Source organism: Gopherus evgoodei, chromosome 5, assembly GCF_007399415.2.
Source record: "Gopherus evgoodei ecotype Sinaloan lineage chromosome 5, rGopEvg1_v1.p, whole genome shotgun sequence".
Classification (NCBI taxonomy): domain Eukaryota; kingdom Metazoa; phylum Chordata; order Testudines; family Testudinidae; genus Gopherus; species Gopherus evgoodei.
In genome coordinates this window covers 5,745,873-5,762,095 of record NC_044326.1, presented here as the reverse complement: position 1 = coordinate 5,762,095, position 16,223 = coordinate 5,745,873, and the positions used below count along the sequence as shown (strand labels likewise).

General features: G+C 55.5%; 1 protein-coding gene across 1 annotated transcript in view; it reads right to left on the bottom strand.

Annotated features, from left to right (window-relative positions):
- Positions 1-1,023: 1,023 nt before the first annotated feature.
- The window catches only part of ADAM33 (ADAM metallopeptidase domain 33), a 74,876-nt gene continuing 59,676 nt past the window's right edge, over positions 1,024-16,223 (bottom strand). The window contains exons 13-23 of the mRNA XM_030563388.1: positions 15,935-16,024; positions 15,186-15,381; positions 13,722-13,830; positions 11,711-11,915; positions 10,582-10,659; positions 9,511-9,619; positions 8,683-8,830; positions 7,686-7,788; positions 4,935-5,168; positions 4,129-4,283; positions 1,024-2,154 (exon numbers count right to left, since the gene is read on the bottom strand). Coding sequence (XP_030419248.1) covers positions 2,103-2,154; positions 4,129-4,283; positions 4,935-5,168; positions 7,686-7,788; positions 8,683-8,830; positions 9,511-9,619; positions 10,582-10,659; positions 11,711-11,915; positions 13,722-13,830; positions 15,186-15,381; positions 15,935-16,024 — 1,479 coding nt within the window. The 3' untranslated portion in view covers positions 1,024-2,102. The remainder of the gene's footprint in view (positions 2,155-4,128; positions 4,284-4,934; positions 5,169-7,685; positions 7,789-8,682; positions 8,831-9,510; positions 9,620-10,581; positions 10,660-11,710; positions 11,916-13,721; positions 13,831-15,185; positions 15,382-15,934; positions 16,025-16,223) is intronic.

The window sequence follows — 16,223 nt, the reverse complement described above, 5'->3', positions numbered from 1 at the left end:
AGCCCGGGTGGCTCATGAACACAGCCGGCCGTTGTCTGCAATACAGAAGCAAGGGCAGGAGCTGTATACTGTATGCAGAGCTGGGCCACTAGTGGGGCCTGAGAGAGACAGAGAGAGCAGTGGTGAAAATACACACCTTAGCTCATCAGACACTGCTGGGTCTTCTCATAGACTCAGTCAGCTTCCCTCTGTCAGCCCCTGCCCTCTAGTCCCCACAGTCAGTGGACTCTTCTTGTTACAATATTTCAACAGCAAAGATTGTACTGTCCTCACGCTCCAGCTGCTCCCTGCCATCTCCCCCAGGCTCTGGTCCCCAGCTCAGCCCTGCTCTCCTACAGATTTCCACTTGTCAAGTGGGTTGTGGTAGATGATTGCCTGAACGTGAGCTCCCACGGTGATGCTGTGGCCACAAGGGTTAGTGCAATCCTTGGCTACACAAACAGGAAAGTCTCAAATAGAAGCCCAAAGGTCATTTCACCTCTATTTGGCACTGGTGTGACTGCTACTGGAACACTGTGACACTGAACAGGGGTCAGAGAAGAGCTATGAGAATGATGAAAAGATTAGAAAACCTGCCTTGTAGTGATAGACTGAAAGGGCTTAATCCATTTAGCTTAACAAAGAGAAGGTTACGGGGTGACTTGATCACAGTCTGTAATTACCTCTGGGAAACAGAAATCTGACAATGCAAAGGCTGGATGCTCCAGCTAGATGAATTCAGACCAGAAATAAAGGTGCCACAGCCAGGGTATTTAACTACCGGAACAACTTACCAAACGTTGGGGTGGAGTCTCCATCACTGACAATCTTTAAATCAAAGGGGATATTTTTCTAAAGGAGAGGATCTAGTTCTCTGGCCTGTGATATACAGGAAGTCAGATTAGCTGATCACAGTGGGTCCCTTCTGGCCTAGGAATCTGTGAGCAAGTTGAGAAACGAGAGCCTTGACAACAGCACTTTGTGACTGGGAAGTGCCCGGGGATGGCAGTGATTCAGATCAAGCAAAACGAAAGAACACAAGGAGACTAGAGAAAGGCATTGTTCTCACTTCAGAGACACTGACGACGTCAGGTGTCATGTCATAGGAAAGTGACTCAGACATTAACCACATTGCTATACGTTGTAGCACCTTCCATCTGAGGATCGTAAAGCCCTTGAGAGACATCAGTTTGTCAAACCTCACAACACCCCTGTGAGGTAGGTATTATTACCCCCATTTTACAGATGGGGAAACTGAGGCACAGAGCGGTGCAGTGAGTTGGCCAAGGCCACACAGTGAGTCAGTGACAGAGTTGGGAATAGGTCTCCCCGGTCCCCTGCTCTCACCCCTGGTCCCCACTTCTTCCCCATTTTCATAATAAAACATTAGCAGCTCAGAAAGCAATCACATGGCTTACACCATATGATGGGCACAAAGCATGCGGCTGGGGAACCCCCCGGCTCCCTGAAATAGCCGTGCAGCAGGAACCCCGTTGCCACACGTGAGAAGCACTCCCAGCAGCCTCCTCTTCAGAGCAACTTATTCTGCTGGGTTCTCCACGATTGTCACGGAGGCGGCCAGGGAGAGTGACAACAAGGATCCTCCAGGGACACGCCAGTCAGACATCCCACCACTAGGTGGCTCTGTTTGAGTCGGCAATTGCATGGTCCCCCGGGCCGCGTGGATCGCCGGCGCCAGCTGCAGTAACAACGTCCAGCATTGGATTCTGGTGGCGAGAGAGGCGCACCATGGAGGAGAAGGCAGCTAGGTGCTGCCTTCCGGCTGGTCACCAGCCTCTTCCATCAGTGCTGGCGCTTAGGAGACCCAGATCTGCTCCTTCCCAGCCCAACAGGCATAGCCGGGAAGGAGCCGAGTCAGGGTGATTCCCCTGGCAGGCAGCTGATGCATCGCGGTTAATCCCGCAAGCTGTCCACCTCACCGGTATAGCACTGTACCACCTTCCTCTCCCCCACATCCTCCTCCTCTACGTGAAGAAACATTTCCTCTCGTATAAAAATAGTCCTTTGGTATCCGAAAGAGCCTCATTGCCCACAGTAGTGCAAATGAGGAGATCCAGTTCGGGGAGCACATGCGAGGATTCCTCTTGCTTTGTCCACGTTTGTCATTTCTTTAAGGGGAAGGAGGTGGACTGGACTTTGAACCCCGGGACAGGCCTAAGAGAGAAGGAGAAAAACACCACTTTTGACAGAGCAGAAACCAGCCGGCAATTGTGCAGCTCTCGGCATTCAAGGGGCTTCATAAACATCAAGCTCCAACTCACGCCTGTGCAGAGAGACTGCTTGTGGCCCAGGCACCACCCAAATCCTGCTGGTGCCGGAGTCTGGCTTGTGCGTCGAGACTGTAACCCTTCAGGGCATCACCTTGTGTTTGTGCAGCCCCTAGCAGCATGGGGCCACATTCCTGGCTGGCCCTGAGGCACTGCCATAAAAAACATGATTACCAGTGAGACGCCAGCTCTCTGATATGGACCCCATGGTGTTGCCAGGAAGGGCAATGTTACTGGGGTCCCATTTGACGTACTGCATGGGAATAAGGCCCAGAGTGACTAAGAGGATGTGTGCACTGCATTGTAAACCTGGGTCTGTGGGAGCCGGGCTTGTGGACTCAGTGTTTCCAAGCCCACACTTGAATGTCCACACCACATTGAAAACCTGAGCTTACAGTGGGTGGACCCAGGTCTCCCGGCCATGCTAATCTGTCCACACTGCGCTGCACAACGACCAGGGCTGGGACCCAAGCCACAGCAAGAATCACCCCTCTAGTCATGTCCTGGGACATCTCCCCGAGTCAGACTGATTTGTGTGTGGACAGACGGGGGGGCTTGGCTCAAACCTGAATCAGAGCCCAGGCTTAGGCCAGGTCTACACTCAAAACTGAAGTTGACCCAACCACATCACTCAGGGGCATGAAAAACCCACACCCATGTGCGACAAAGTTAAGCCAACCTGACCCCTGCAGTTTAGACAGCTCTGGGGCAATGATGGAAGAATTCTTCCGAGCGAGCTACTGGCTCCTGGCGGGGTGGATTATCTACGCCAACAGGAGACCCCTCCCGTCACTGCAGCGGTAGCGTTTCGAGTGCAGACATATGGAAAGTGATGTGCCCAAGGTCTGCAGCAGAGCAGAGGACTGAACCTGCAGTTCCCCTCCCCAAGCTGGCCCGTTAACCACAAGGCCGTCCTTCTTGCTGGCAAATCAAGCTCCTGCCACAGAGTGCAGCATTGGCGGGATGGCTGGAAGGCGGAGGGCGTGGGCAGGGAGGAAAAGGAGAAACAGGCCGGTCACAGCCTGGTTCCCTTGTTACTGCTGCTGCTGCCGGCTCGCTGCGCTCTGGGCACATGGCAGGGAACAGGCCCCAACCCTGCAGGGAAATCCTGCACGTGCCCCCCTGCTTCCCCAGCCCTTGGGTCTCTGGGCAGAGCCTGGCAGATTGTGGGCAGCTCAGGCTGAAGGAAGATGCCATCTGACTGTACAGAAATTTCCCATGCCACAGCCCCTTTGCCCGGGCCTCTGAGCACAGCCCCTTCCCTGCCAGGGGCCTCTCAGTCAGCGAGAACTCACTCACCCATGCCCCACGGTGCCCCTCCAGCCGCACAGAGCATTTACTACCCCTGCGTAGTGCTTCCTAAGCCATCCAGCTTCCTCCCCAAGATTGACCCCCGGACCATTCCCCTGGCCCCTGCTCAGCCCCTGCCCCCTTCCAACCAGCAACCCAACCGCCCCCTTGGGCACTCCATCAGGCTCTCTTTGCCCAGACTTCCCCCATCACCACCAAGTGCTGCCTCTTTGGCTAGTCACTGGCAGCCCTCAGCCCAGGAGGCTCTCTGACTTGGGCCCTCTCAAGCTCCACGGACCATTTGCCTGGGCCCAGGAGGTGCCGGCCGCCGGCTCACTGCTGTTACACACTTGTCAAGCTCAATGCTTTAGAGGCTGCCTGCAGCTCCTCTGTTACTGCCGTAGCAAGGGAATGGGGCATGTCCGCCGCACCGGGACCCTGCTCTCTACAGCTGCGGGGCGGGGGAGACCTCTCCTGGTGGCCTCAGCCCCAGCACGCTGAACCACGGGATCCTGCCAGGACACAGCCAGGTGAGAGGGCAGCCAAGCTTCAAGCTTTACTCTGGACTTACCTGGTTAGGTACCTGGTAGAGCTGGCCCCTGCCGCCTTGAAGTTGGTGGGAGGGACCGTGACCAGCAGGGTCCGTCCCGGTGCCGAGGGAGGTGTTTTGGCCAGGAGAGGGCTCCCAGGCAGAGGCCGGCGAGGGGGTCTGTGCTTTGGGATGATCTAGAGGAGACCACGGTACAAGCAGGTGTCAATCCAGCTGATTCTCTGTCCTAGGAACAGTCCCCAGCTGCTCGCAACACGGCCTCTCCCAGGACAGAGCTGGGGCTGCTGGGAACTAGACATGGGGTATTGGTGTAGAGGCTGTGGCCCAGGGGACCCAGGCGGACTTCGAAGCCTCTTGCTGCTGTATGTGGCTAGCTCTGCCCACCACAGCCACCTCTTTGGGGAGACCTAGCAGCTGCTTATCTCGGCACAGCATCTCATTGGAAAGAACCACAGGAGGCAGAAATCCCTTCTCGAGGCGGCTAGGGGTGAAGGCCCCGGGGCAGAGTCCTGTTCGGTGGACAAACAGGCCGTCGGCATGACAGCCTCTGGGGCTGTCAGCCACTAGCCCTGGCTGCACAAGGCGGGGTCTGAACCCAGGCCCTTGCGATCTAAAAGCTCTACCACTGGAGGTAGGGTCAGCTCAGAGGCAATGCCTGGCCTCAGCCCTAGAGAGGGACAAAGAGACACCCAGATTTAGCCTGGGTCCTAGCAGCATTGAATGGGTCCTGGCTGACTGAGATGGGAAAGGACACCTCAGCGTACTCCAACAGGGACCGACACAGCAACCAAACCCTTGTGCGTTGGGGAGCGACCAGAAAAACTCACCACAGGGGTCCTCACGGGGGTGCTGGGAAGAGGCTTCTTTGGAGGCAGCAGCTTGGGTTGGGAGCTGATCGCTTTGGCCGGAACGACGGGGGATTTGCCGCCAGGAGGCGGTGGCCTGGACGGCCTGAGGTCTCGGTGGGGCGGAGCGGCTGGGCTGGGAGCTGGGCGAAGAGGGTGGACAATGCTGACAGGCTGGGAACCATTCGGTTTGAGGGGGAAGATGCCCCTGGCTGCCTGCAAGGCCGGAAGAACAAACAAATGAAGTCAAACCTAAGGCCCTGGTCTCCGGTCACTGGCAAGGGACTACCCTCAGCAGGCATCCAGCAGTTCAGTGCCTAAGTGTTCCTCTGCGGGTCGGTGCTCAACTGATCCCGCCTCTTCTCCTTGCCTTCTCCCTCACATGACTGAAGGCCACGCTCAACCTTTGCAAGCAGAGTAGAAATAAGGCCATGGGACTGTCACCCCGGGAGAGGAACTAGGAACGGGCACTACCTTGGAAGTGTCCAGCTCAGATTTTCCACCAGACCCAGTGCATTCTGGGACAGGACAGGAGCAATGCTCCCCCTAATTTTTTCCATCCATGTGCGAAATAAATGTTATGTGCACCAAGGTTTGTGCGGATGTGCGCCACCAGGAGAAACGAAACACCTTAGATATAATATATATTTTAAAAAGTTGCCATAGGGAGAATTACTCCAGCCAGGACGGGTTAGGCATTATAGAACTCACTACTCAAAGAATTAAATTTAAGTGTAAGATAAATACAATATTATGAAATGCAAATAGACCAGTAAAACACTAAAATAACACATCTTGAGAGAATAAAATGACAGAGAATATATGTGCACTGCAGGAAGCACCACCACCACCACCACCAAGTATGTGTTGGGAGGTGAGTGAGTGAGAGAGAGGGAGACCCAGAGACACTGTGTGTGTACATGGGGGGCTGCTGGGGAAGTATCTGAGAGACACCCTGTGTTGTCTCTTTAAGGCACCCACTGAAAGTTCTCCTGCTCTGTCCTGAGCCCTGTCTCCCCTGTCAGAGATGGGGTACATGGGTGGGGGGGGGGAAGAGACAGACAGACTGTGTGATGATGAATGGACTTAAACTGCAGCAAGGGAGATTTAGGTTGGACATTAGGAAAAAGTTCCTAACTGTCAGGGTGGTTAAACACTGGAATAGATTGCCTAGGGAAGTTGTGGAATCTCCATCGCTGGAGATATTTAAGAGTAAGTTAGATAAATGTCTATCAGGGATGGTCTAGACAGTATTTGGTCCTGCCACGAGGGCAGGGGACTGGACTCGATGACCTCTCGAGGTCCCTTCCAGTCCTAGAGTCTATGAGTCTATGATCTGGCTGATGGGGAAGGCTCAGCGACTGGGCGCTGTCTCTTTAAGAAAGGCACACTCACTCACCCACCATAGTTCAGACCTCAGATCGCAGCAGCTCCAAGTCCTGAGCCAAACTGTCCCCTCTCCTGCTCTGCGGAGATGGGGTACAGGGATGGGAGGAGGGGGAACACCCTGACGTCAGCATCTCCCCCCCCACCTCCCCACACTTGGCACAGCCAGGAGGAGGGTCCCGGGAGCAGCCGCAGGAGCAACACAGCTGGAAAGCAGTGGGAGGAGGGGCACCTGAACACATGCTGCCAGATGTGTGGGCTCTGCTAATCAGCTGCATGGCACGTGAATCACTCCTGGGCGGCTGCCCAGGTGTGCAGCTTAGAGGGCACACAGGACAGGAGAGTTGCAGGCTCCAAGCAGCTGTCCAGCCAGAGCGAACATGCTCACTAAACTCAAGGCATCCTTCCACCGTACTGATTCCAAGTGCCAGCACTGGAGCAGAACGACAAGCAGTAAAACTGTCCACAGTCGCCGAGATTCAGCGCAAAGTCCTGGCTTTTAGCCATTAAAGGAGAATCATTTGCAACCTCTGAAAAGCGGCACCTTTGGGATGTCGTTCTAACCTGCCGCAACTGCCCACCCCTCACCTTTGCCAGGTTGTCCCGGAGAAGATGGGACTTGAGAGAATGGTTCAAAAAGTGAACCACTGTTCAAAAGGGCAGTGGTGAGAAGCAAATCAGGAGGAAGAGGCCTTGGTGGGAAAAGTAGCCATGTGATCGAATGACAAGGGTCTTGTCATGATTTACGGGAGCGTAACACGTTTTAGCTGAGTTACGAGTAGCTCGAAGTCTTCACTGAATGGAATAGTCAGTCAAGCACCAGCCAGGTTGCAGATTCTTGACCCACGTCTGGTCTGTGTTATGCTGCTTCCTTTCTCAAAGCTCTGCTCTAGGAGTTATGGTGGGGCAGTTCCCCAGCCTGCGTTACACAGGAGGCCAGACTAGATGATCACAACGGTCCCTTCTGGCCTGGAGTCTGTGGTGTAAATCTGGAGTGACTCCTGGCTTCGGTGGGGTTATTCTGGATTTACAGAAGTGAAATGCAGAGCAGAATCTGGCCCTTCGGCCATCATGCTAATGAAATAAACCATGGCCACATACATCCAGCCATGGAAGTTGTCAACGGGTGCGGAACCCAGGACCTCCAGTACCAATAAAACCACAAGCCCTTCCTACTTGAGCTCCAGGAATCATTGCTAGCATCTGCCGGGTCGCAGATTTGGAGGCGTTGGAGTCAGCTGCTAGAGAGAGATGTGAGCACATACACGCGAAGCTGCAGCACCACTCTAGGCAGAGGAGACAAACTTGGAGTAATCGGTCCCGCAAAGATGTGAGACCCCCACTTACTTTGTTAGTGCTGTTGGCAGCTTTACGAGAGGAGGAAACATCCTGCAAGGTGAAAGCCGCATTTGAATGGCCCCCGTTTCCCTTCTGCTGGATGGCTCTGTTCCTGCCCCCAATCAAAAACAGAAAACACAGCACAGAAAGAGTCAAATGCTTTGCAGTTGCTGCCCTCACCGGTGTTGGCTGTCAGTCCCCGGAACGGACACATGAACCAGAAGGGGAAACGAGTATGGTTACATGGCTACTTTTAATACCCGAGGGAAGGTAGCACTTTCACTAGGCATATTCTGAATGTGCCCAGGATGTAAATCGACAGATGGGGCTGTTTTCCTTTGCTGTTAACTATGTTTTTAAATATCTGAGTGGGGCTCAGAGAGGAGGAGGAGGGGACCAAACAGAACACATGAAATGCTGAACTGATCTGGTTTGACACAGAAAACTTTTGCAGTCCCCTAGAAACAGAAGATGACACCTGGATGGAGGTAGCCAGTATTCGCGTAGGGTGCACCTAAGTCTAATGGATCATTCAGTGTTTTGGAGGGAGATGCAAACTCCAATTCAGCCAGGTGAAAATCCCTTCCCAGCCTCAAATCTGGCTATCAGTTTAACCCCATGCATGCAAGCAAGAATCACACACTCTGATCTCACATCAGCCTATATTGGAAGTAACTCCCCCAAAGTGACTCCATGTGAAACTGGCATTAGATCAGATCAGAAGCAGACCCAGATTTTGAGGTGTTGCAGGTGACTGTCAATGGGATTTTGGCTCCTAAGTGTCTAAATCCCTTCTAACAATGAGATTTAGGCTCCTAAATCAGGTAGGTGTTGCAATGCTGAGCACCACAGTGCCTAAATGCCTTTAACAATCTGGGCCCTCTGCTCTATACCGCTAACCCCACCTATTCTCTCCCCCAGTGAGTCGAGGAGTAGAATCAAATCATTGTGGGTGCTGCTGGGTCCTCAAGGGGGAAGACGGTCTCTGACTCCATCAGTCACTCACCTCCCCGTCTCCTGGCTTTTCCTTGTGCTCTTTATCCATTTGCTCAGGAGCGAGTTCTTCCGTCTGTAGCACCAGTAGATCCCCAAAGCTGTGGCGGGGAGGATCAGCAGGAAGACGACCAGCAGGGCTATCAAGATGGCTTCATGGTCTGGGGAGGCGGAGGAAGTGGAGAGATGAGGAGGGGGCTCAAAGTTGCATCAGCCCCTTACATAGGGGGTGGAAAACACCCGCTCCCATTTGACAGGCAGACCTCAGAGCAGTTCGGCTCCACAGCATGGCTGCATAGAAACACCGCGATCTGTGTCTATCCCCTTCCATTCACTGCGCCTCGTAGGGGCTCACCGCAGACCAGTACAGAGCCACCTTCTCTGACCGCCAGCGCCATAAACACAGACCCCGATACCTCTGCTGTGGGCCTAACCTGCACACGCAAAACGGCATGCCCAATGTACGCCCCTCCCACCCACCCCCTGGGCAAGCTGGGGCTGCAGCCACATCTCTGCGAACAACCTGTAGCACCTGCCCAGCCACCAGGGACCAGAGAAGCTGCTGAAGAGGCAGCTGTGGGGTAGCAATACCAACAGCTTTCCCTGTGTATGGGGAGATCAGCCGGAGATACCGAATGAACCTCCCCACTTGGGTGCTGTCCCATCAGCTGCTTTCTCTCTCCGCCTCGCTGTTCTTGGGGCACAGAGAGCAGCTCCACACTTCCTTCACTCCCACCTCCCATCCCAGGGAGTGGCTCGGCTTTGAGCTGAGGGGTGTGTGTGGAAGCTCTGGGGCCATCTCCCCACCCCCCTCCACCTCGGGCTTGACATCAGAACTCACTGTCGTGCTGCACGGGGCCGCTGTCCACGCTACCCCCCAGGCCTGGCTTCTCGCAGTACGGGGGGGCCCATCCGGCACTGCAGTGGCAGTTTTTGTTGCTGTTACAAACCTACAGGTGCGGGGGAGGGGGTCAGGGCCAGGGCAGAGTAAGGGTCAATAGCAGACTGGGAGGAGGACAAAGCACAAGGAGATGAAAAGCCGGTGACGAGCTCCCACAGGCAAACACACATCAGAGGGGGCCCAAGTGGGGAAGGAGGCATAACCACAGTTAGCTTCAGCTATCCCAGGCTCCACCTCCCCAGGAGAGCGGCAGAGCAGTGACAGCAGAACTGGAAGAGCTCTGGGCCATCTGTCTAGGTGTTCACGGTTTGGGCCAGGCCAGTCTGTAATCATAGGATCAAACCAAGATCCTCGTTGGCTGTCCCTTTCCCCCTCCCAGCAGGGTGAAGTGCTTCAGCCATCTAGCCGCCCACCCGGACATCTGCAGGTCAGTCCCATGGACTTCGCTGAGGCAATGCTCTGATGTCGCATCACTCAACCAGCTGTGCCCTGGAAGCCCTTTTCTCTACCCACGCTCTGGAGGGGGGATTTTCGCCTGCAGAACTTTGCACTCCACTCAAATCGCTCCAAGTTCACTCACCCTCTTCTCATCAAGGAGCCCGTGGGAGCCCTGCTGAGAAGATATTGGCTTACGATGCCAGAAGTTCTGGATTCATATCCCGGGGAGCCCTGCCTCAGAGACCAAACCTTCATCCCCTTTGAACTTTTCATCAGAATGGCTCCTTCTGGCCTATGAATCTTCCTCCTGCTCAAAGGTCTCAACCGGGATTCTGAGCTTGGCGTGGTGCTAAGCTAAGACAGGCATCTGAACCACGCCCTGACCACTCCCAAACTGAAGCAAAGTTCAGATCTAGAACCCAGGTCACCCAACCTGCCCCCCTCGAACTCAGCCCCTTCTCTACTGGACCCGCATGGAAAGGGCAGGTGGCCACTTGGCTGTGAGACGCTCACCTAACAGGAGAACCTGAGCCAAACTCAGGACTCAACCAAAGCTCTGGGATGGTTACTCACCCCATGGCCATGGCACTGGGAAATGCACTTCTCCAGCTCAAAGAAGGAAGCGTTCTGGCACCTGCGATCCTTGCAGACCTGAGTGAAATGAGCAAGAGGGGAGTTAGTGGGGAAGGACCTAGGAGTTCAGATATGAAAATGTAACCTTGCACTCCTCAGCTAGGACTATGGGGACCTAGACAACTTGGGAGATGGAGCCTCCAACCCCAGCCCCTCCGCAGCTATAACGTGCAAACCCTAATAATATCTCAGACTCTTCAGACCTGAGTCCATTCCGCACTGCCTTCTCCCTTTGCCACAAGCACCAGCTGGGTCCCCAGAGCATTCCCCAAGGGTTCAGCCAGGGCGATATTCCCAGCATGCCAGTGGCAAGGATCCACGGCTCCACTATGGAAACTCATTCCTAGTCTGACCTGGCTGACTTCCTTTGTGAAGCGTGTGGAGATGCAGGGTGAGCAGTGCTGCACAGGGGCAAGTGATCACTCACTGTTGGGGTCAAGACTTCTGCCCCTTCCGCAAACCTTATGCTTAATAATGCCATACGCCCTGTTAGTGCATCACCCCTTTGCCCTCCCCAATATCCTGGCTCTATTGCTCTTAACCCTTTCTCTCAGGCCAGCCCTTTGGCTCTCCCAATCTTCCTTTTGCTATGGAGCTTTCCGACGAGGACCATGGCTGCTGCCATGTCTGGCTGCCTGCTCCCCGCACAAACAGATGTCGGGGTCCTGCCGTGATGTTCTGAGGTGACTTCAGCACTGGAGGGATGGGATCACACTGACTGCCAGAGACTGGAGCCCTCTCTGTTTCGGGCCCCCCACCAGCCTTGATCTCTCCCACCACTGGGCCTGCACCCTGACCTGCAGGGACCATCTCTCGGGGCCTGGAGGAAGCTGGCCCCTTGGCCCAGCCAGTCCTGTCTGCCAAGCAGGAGGCTAACTCATGCCCTCTGTGGGGGCACCGTATCTCTGAAGCCTGTACTCAGGCCAATTCCCTTCAGCTGCAGTGGCGAAGGGAGTCAGGAGCCCCTCTGTGTCTTGCATCGTCCTGCCCAAGGCTCTGCTGGGTGACTCAGCATGAACCAAAGGCCACAGCATCCTCCGACCATTCAGAGGGAGGAGAGGGCACTTACCATCCCATCCCCACACTTGGTCCCTGTCATCACCAGGCCGGGGTCCGACAGGTCCCCCTCATCGTCCTTGGTGGCGTACATGAAGGTGCCTCTGCATTTCACCTCCCGCCCATTAAAGCGGATGGTGGTGTCCATGGAGACAGTGTTGGTTCCCTTGGGTTTCCTGGCCGAGCTCTGGCACTGGATCTTTCCGCACTTGGCGTCTCTAGGAAGAGAGGCACCGAAGTTACCAAACGGGCCCTCGCTTGTTGCTGAACTCGTCGAGTTATTGGCCCCCCCACGGTATCAGAGAGGATCGGGACGTGCTGTAGGAGGAGCTTAACAAAGCTGGGATTCTGGGTAATTCACGAGTTGTCTGCTTAAGCACCTGGCATCTGTTGTGTCACATGACACCACCTGCTAGGCCCAAGGCCCCTGATTCCAGAGAAGTCGATTGCCCATTCCCCAGAAACGCTCAGGCCCCAGAGATATTTCATTTGAACATATCTCCCTGCAGTGTTGAGAGACCCCTCACTTTCCAAAGTGCCACCTCCAGCATCTGTCTGCCAGGGATGAGTCAACCAGCCCTGCCAGGGAGCTGAGGGGATGGACCACAAATGATTCTCTCTCTGCACCAGACACTGCTCCGGGGAGGCAGGAAAGTCTTCGTGAAGAGGGTGCGTGCTACTAATGGATCAAGGCAGAACAGTTCCTCTCCCGTCACCCGTTTCACGCTCCGATACTGTCACTGGCCTCTCGCCCACTGACTGGCAGGCACAGGAGGATGACAAACCTACAGCTGCTAAATCACAGAATTGTAGGACTGGAAGGGACCTCGAGAGATCATCTAGTCCAGTCCCCTGCACTCAAGGCAGGATTAATTATGTAGACCATCCCAGACAGGTGTTTGTCTAACCTGCTCTTAACCATCTCCAGTGATGGAGATTCCACAACCTCCCTAGGCAATTTGTTCCAGTGCTTAACCACTCAGAGTTAGGAATATTTTCCTAAGGTCCAACCGAAACCACCCTTGCTGCCCATTGCTTCTTGTCCTGTCCTCAGAGGTTAAGAAGAACAATGTATCACCCTCCTCCTTGTAACAACCTTTTATGTACTTGAAAACTGTTACCATGTCCCCTCTCAGTCTTGTTTTCTCCAGACTAAACAAACCAAATTTTTTCAATCTTCCCTAGTAGGTCATGTTTTCTAGACCTTTAATCATTTTTGTTTCTCTTCTCTGGAATTTCTCCAATTTGTCCACATCTTTCCTGAAATGTGGTGCCTAGAACTGGACATAATACTCCAGGTGAGGTCTAACCAGCACGGAGTAGAGCAGCAGAATTACTTCTTGTGTCTTCTTATAGACTAACAGACATTTTGGAGCATGAGCTTTCGTGGGTGAATACCCACTTCCTCAGATGCATGTATTCACCCACGAAAGCTCATGCTCCAAAACGTCTGTTAGTCTATAAGGTGCCACAGGATTCTTTGCCGCTTTTACAGATCCAGACTAACACGGCTACCCCTCTGATTCTTGTGTCTTGCTTACAACACTCCTGCCTATACAGCCCAGAATGACATTTGCTTTTTTTTTTTTGCAACAGTGTTACCCTATTGTCTCATATTTAGCTTGTGTTCCACTATGACCCCCAGATCCCTTTCCGCAGTGCTCCTTCCTGGGCAGTATTTCCCAGTTTGTGTGTGTGCGCAACAGATTGTTCCTGCCTAACTGGAAATCAGACACTGTGCTACCTGCTAGGAGAAGGAATGGAGCCTGACCATCAGGAGGGAGGGAAGGAGAAACCACGTTCTGGCTAAGGGAAGCCCCAACACTGATGCTGCTGGCGTGAGGATCGAACTCAGGCTCTTTGCACCGGGAGCACATGGGGCCACCCTCTGAGCTGCCGGGGATCTCCAGGAGCTAGGACTGAGCAGCAGCCTGTTACCACAGGAGCCAGCTGCTAGCGGGAGCCGTTATCACACTCACTAAGCTGGTGTGTTACACATGTGGGTGTGAATCCCCAGCGCCCACCTCCGGTCACATTTCACGTAATGCCCCTGGCTGTCCTTGCCGCAGTTCCCATACGTGTCACCGGCTGTGTTGACATCTTGGAAACAGGCATCGGGAGCCGGCCAGGCACCTGGAGGGGAAAAGAATCAAGGCAGCCTGAGCAATCCTGCGTGCAGATCCCACACCGTGGGGATGGCGGGGGTGCAAAGCCAGAGAGAGGGTGGGAGGCTCAGAGGTTGGAGCTGTGTGGAGCAGCCTCTGGAGGTCCAGCTGCTCACAAAGACCCTTGGGTTTGCAATGCGGGGCTGGAAATGCCCAGGGGGGTGGGGTCTCCCCGGAGACGCTTGCAGCTCCAGCGTCAGGCAACGATTGCACCCTGGCTGCACAGAGGCAGCATGGAGACTAGGGGGGGCAGGGAGGGGAGGAGGATCCGCTTTTGCTCTGCGGCTTCGCAGTGGAATTCAGTCTCCAGAGCCATTTCCCCTGCTGCACTGCAAGACTTACCCCTGCCGCAGTACACAGCCCACCCCAGTAGGTGGCACTAACAACACACTAACGGGAAGATTCTCCATCCCTGTGGGAAAACGAGACAGGCCAAGAGCCAAGTCTCACGCCTGCTAATCTGCAGCCAGGAAGGCTCTCTGCTCTGCCCATACCTGAATGACCAGGGTGCACTGGCTGCGTGTCTGCATGGGCGTGCGGAGCCGGTGTGCATGGGCAGCGCACGTGTGCATGCAGTGTGCACCTGGTGTGCATATGCAGCGTGCACTGGGATGGAAGGGTGCGTGTCCCATGGAAGTGTAATGCAACACGCAGGTGTCCTGTGTGCAGTGGGTCTTGCCTGGGGGGTGCCGTGTGTGCACTGAGGACTGGCGAAAGGGGGCGGGGGATACAGCAGAGCTGCCCACACACCCCTGGGGGATGCGACTGGGGCCTGGGTCAGACCCCACAGGGGGTGGGGTGAGAGTGCCACCTCATGGCCCCAGCTGCCATCCCCATGTCCAGTGTTCTGCTCCCCTCCCCCGGAGCTGCGGCCTCACTCTCAGCCCCTGCTCGGGGGGCAGGGAGGGCAGACAGGGGTAAAGGGGGCAGGAAGTAAAAAGTTCAGGGACCACTGGGCTACGGCTGCTGTGCAAGCAGAAGAGCTGGAGCATAGCTGAGTGAGTTTAACACCTGTCCCAGTGACACAAGAGCTACAGAACCTCCGTACAGCGGGAGGGGGCCGCCCAAATACCCACCCCAGGCCGAACGCAGCCAGAACTGCCCTGGGAAGCAGCAGCCCCAGCCTGGAAACATGCCACCCCTTGGGCCTGAACACCGCAGGCTCATCCCGACTGCAGGGGAATGTCGTCGGACGCACTGGCTGGGCCAAAGGCTGGGCCAATTCAGAGCCGTTCGGGGTGTCCCACCCCCCCTGCAGAAGACAGGTGTGAGCCCTGTACCCACAGCGAGAGCGAGGGATGGAGGGGAGGGAGCTGGGCTCACCTGGGCCCCAGAGCTGCACACACTGCTGGTGATGAGTCAGGCACATGCCATGGCTGCAGTACGCCTCCCCGCCGGCACAGGCCGAGCCATCCAGCAGGTACACGTTGCCGGGGCAGTAGGGTGAGGCCCCCGTGCAGTATTCAGGGAGGTCGCAGGATCCAGCCGGCTCCCTGCACATGGTCCCAGCTGTCTTCAGCTGCCAGAGCCAGAGGAGAACAGAGACGTTTGCACCTTGGTCCCAGCAGCCACAAAAAGCCCGTTAGCCGTGCCCACCCCCAGCCACAACTGTTAGCCTGGTCCCCACCGTCACTCCTGAGCCCCCCAGTGCGGTGGGTTGGAGGCTGACTGGCAGCTGGATTGGCCACTCCATCAGCACTGGGATTGGCTCTGCTCCTTCCTGATCCTCCCGCCTGGGGCCCGAATGCTGCTCCTCACAGCCAGCGAGGACAGGAAATCCAGGCCTCCTGACTCCCAGCCCCTGCGGTAGCCACAAGAGCAGCCAGCAGGGATTCCCGAGGGCTAATGGGCAACAGCCATCGTCATGGTAGCCAGGGGAACTGAACCCAAGCCCTCCAGAGCCAACACAAGGGCAGGTTGAGCTAGAGGATTAAGCTGGGATCCAGCAGCCCCCTGCTGAGGATCAGGCCCAGCGGGGTCACGGCACACCCAACAGTGGGCTCCCTTCCTCAAACCCGATTCTACACAGATCCATCTGCTCCCACCTCCCTCCCCCGGCCTGGCAAGGTTACCTGGCAGCTCTCACAGCAGTCCCCATGGGCGCACTGGGCTCCGGCCTTCAGCGTGCAGTTGTGTGCGTTGCAGCAGGGGTTGGTGCACTCCTGTACGGGGAGAGCCAGCCACGGGGGTCAGTTGGCTACTTGGCCTCTCTCAAGCTGACCCCGGTCATTCCCTTCCCACCCCCTCACCCTGCTCAGGGCTGGCTTCCGAGGACCCTCCCCAAGATAGCTCTTCAGCCCTCCTTAGGGGTTGAAACACTTCACCAAGGTCGGTATCATTACCCTTATGTTGCAGATGGGG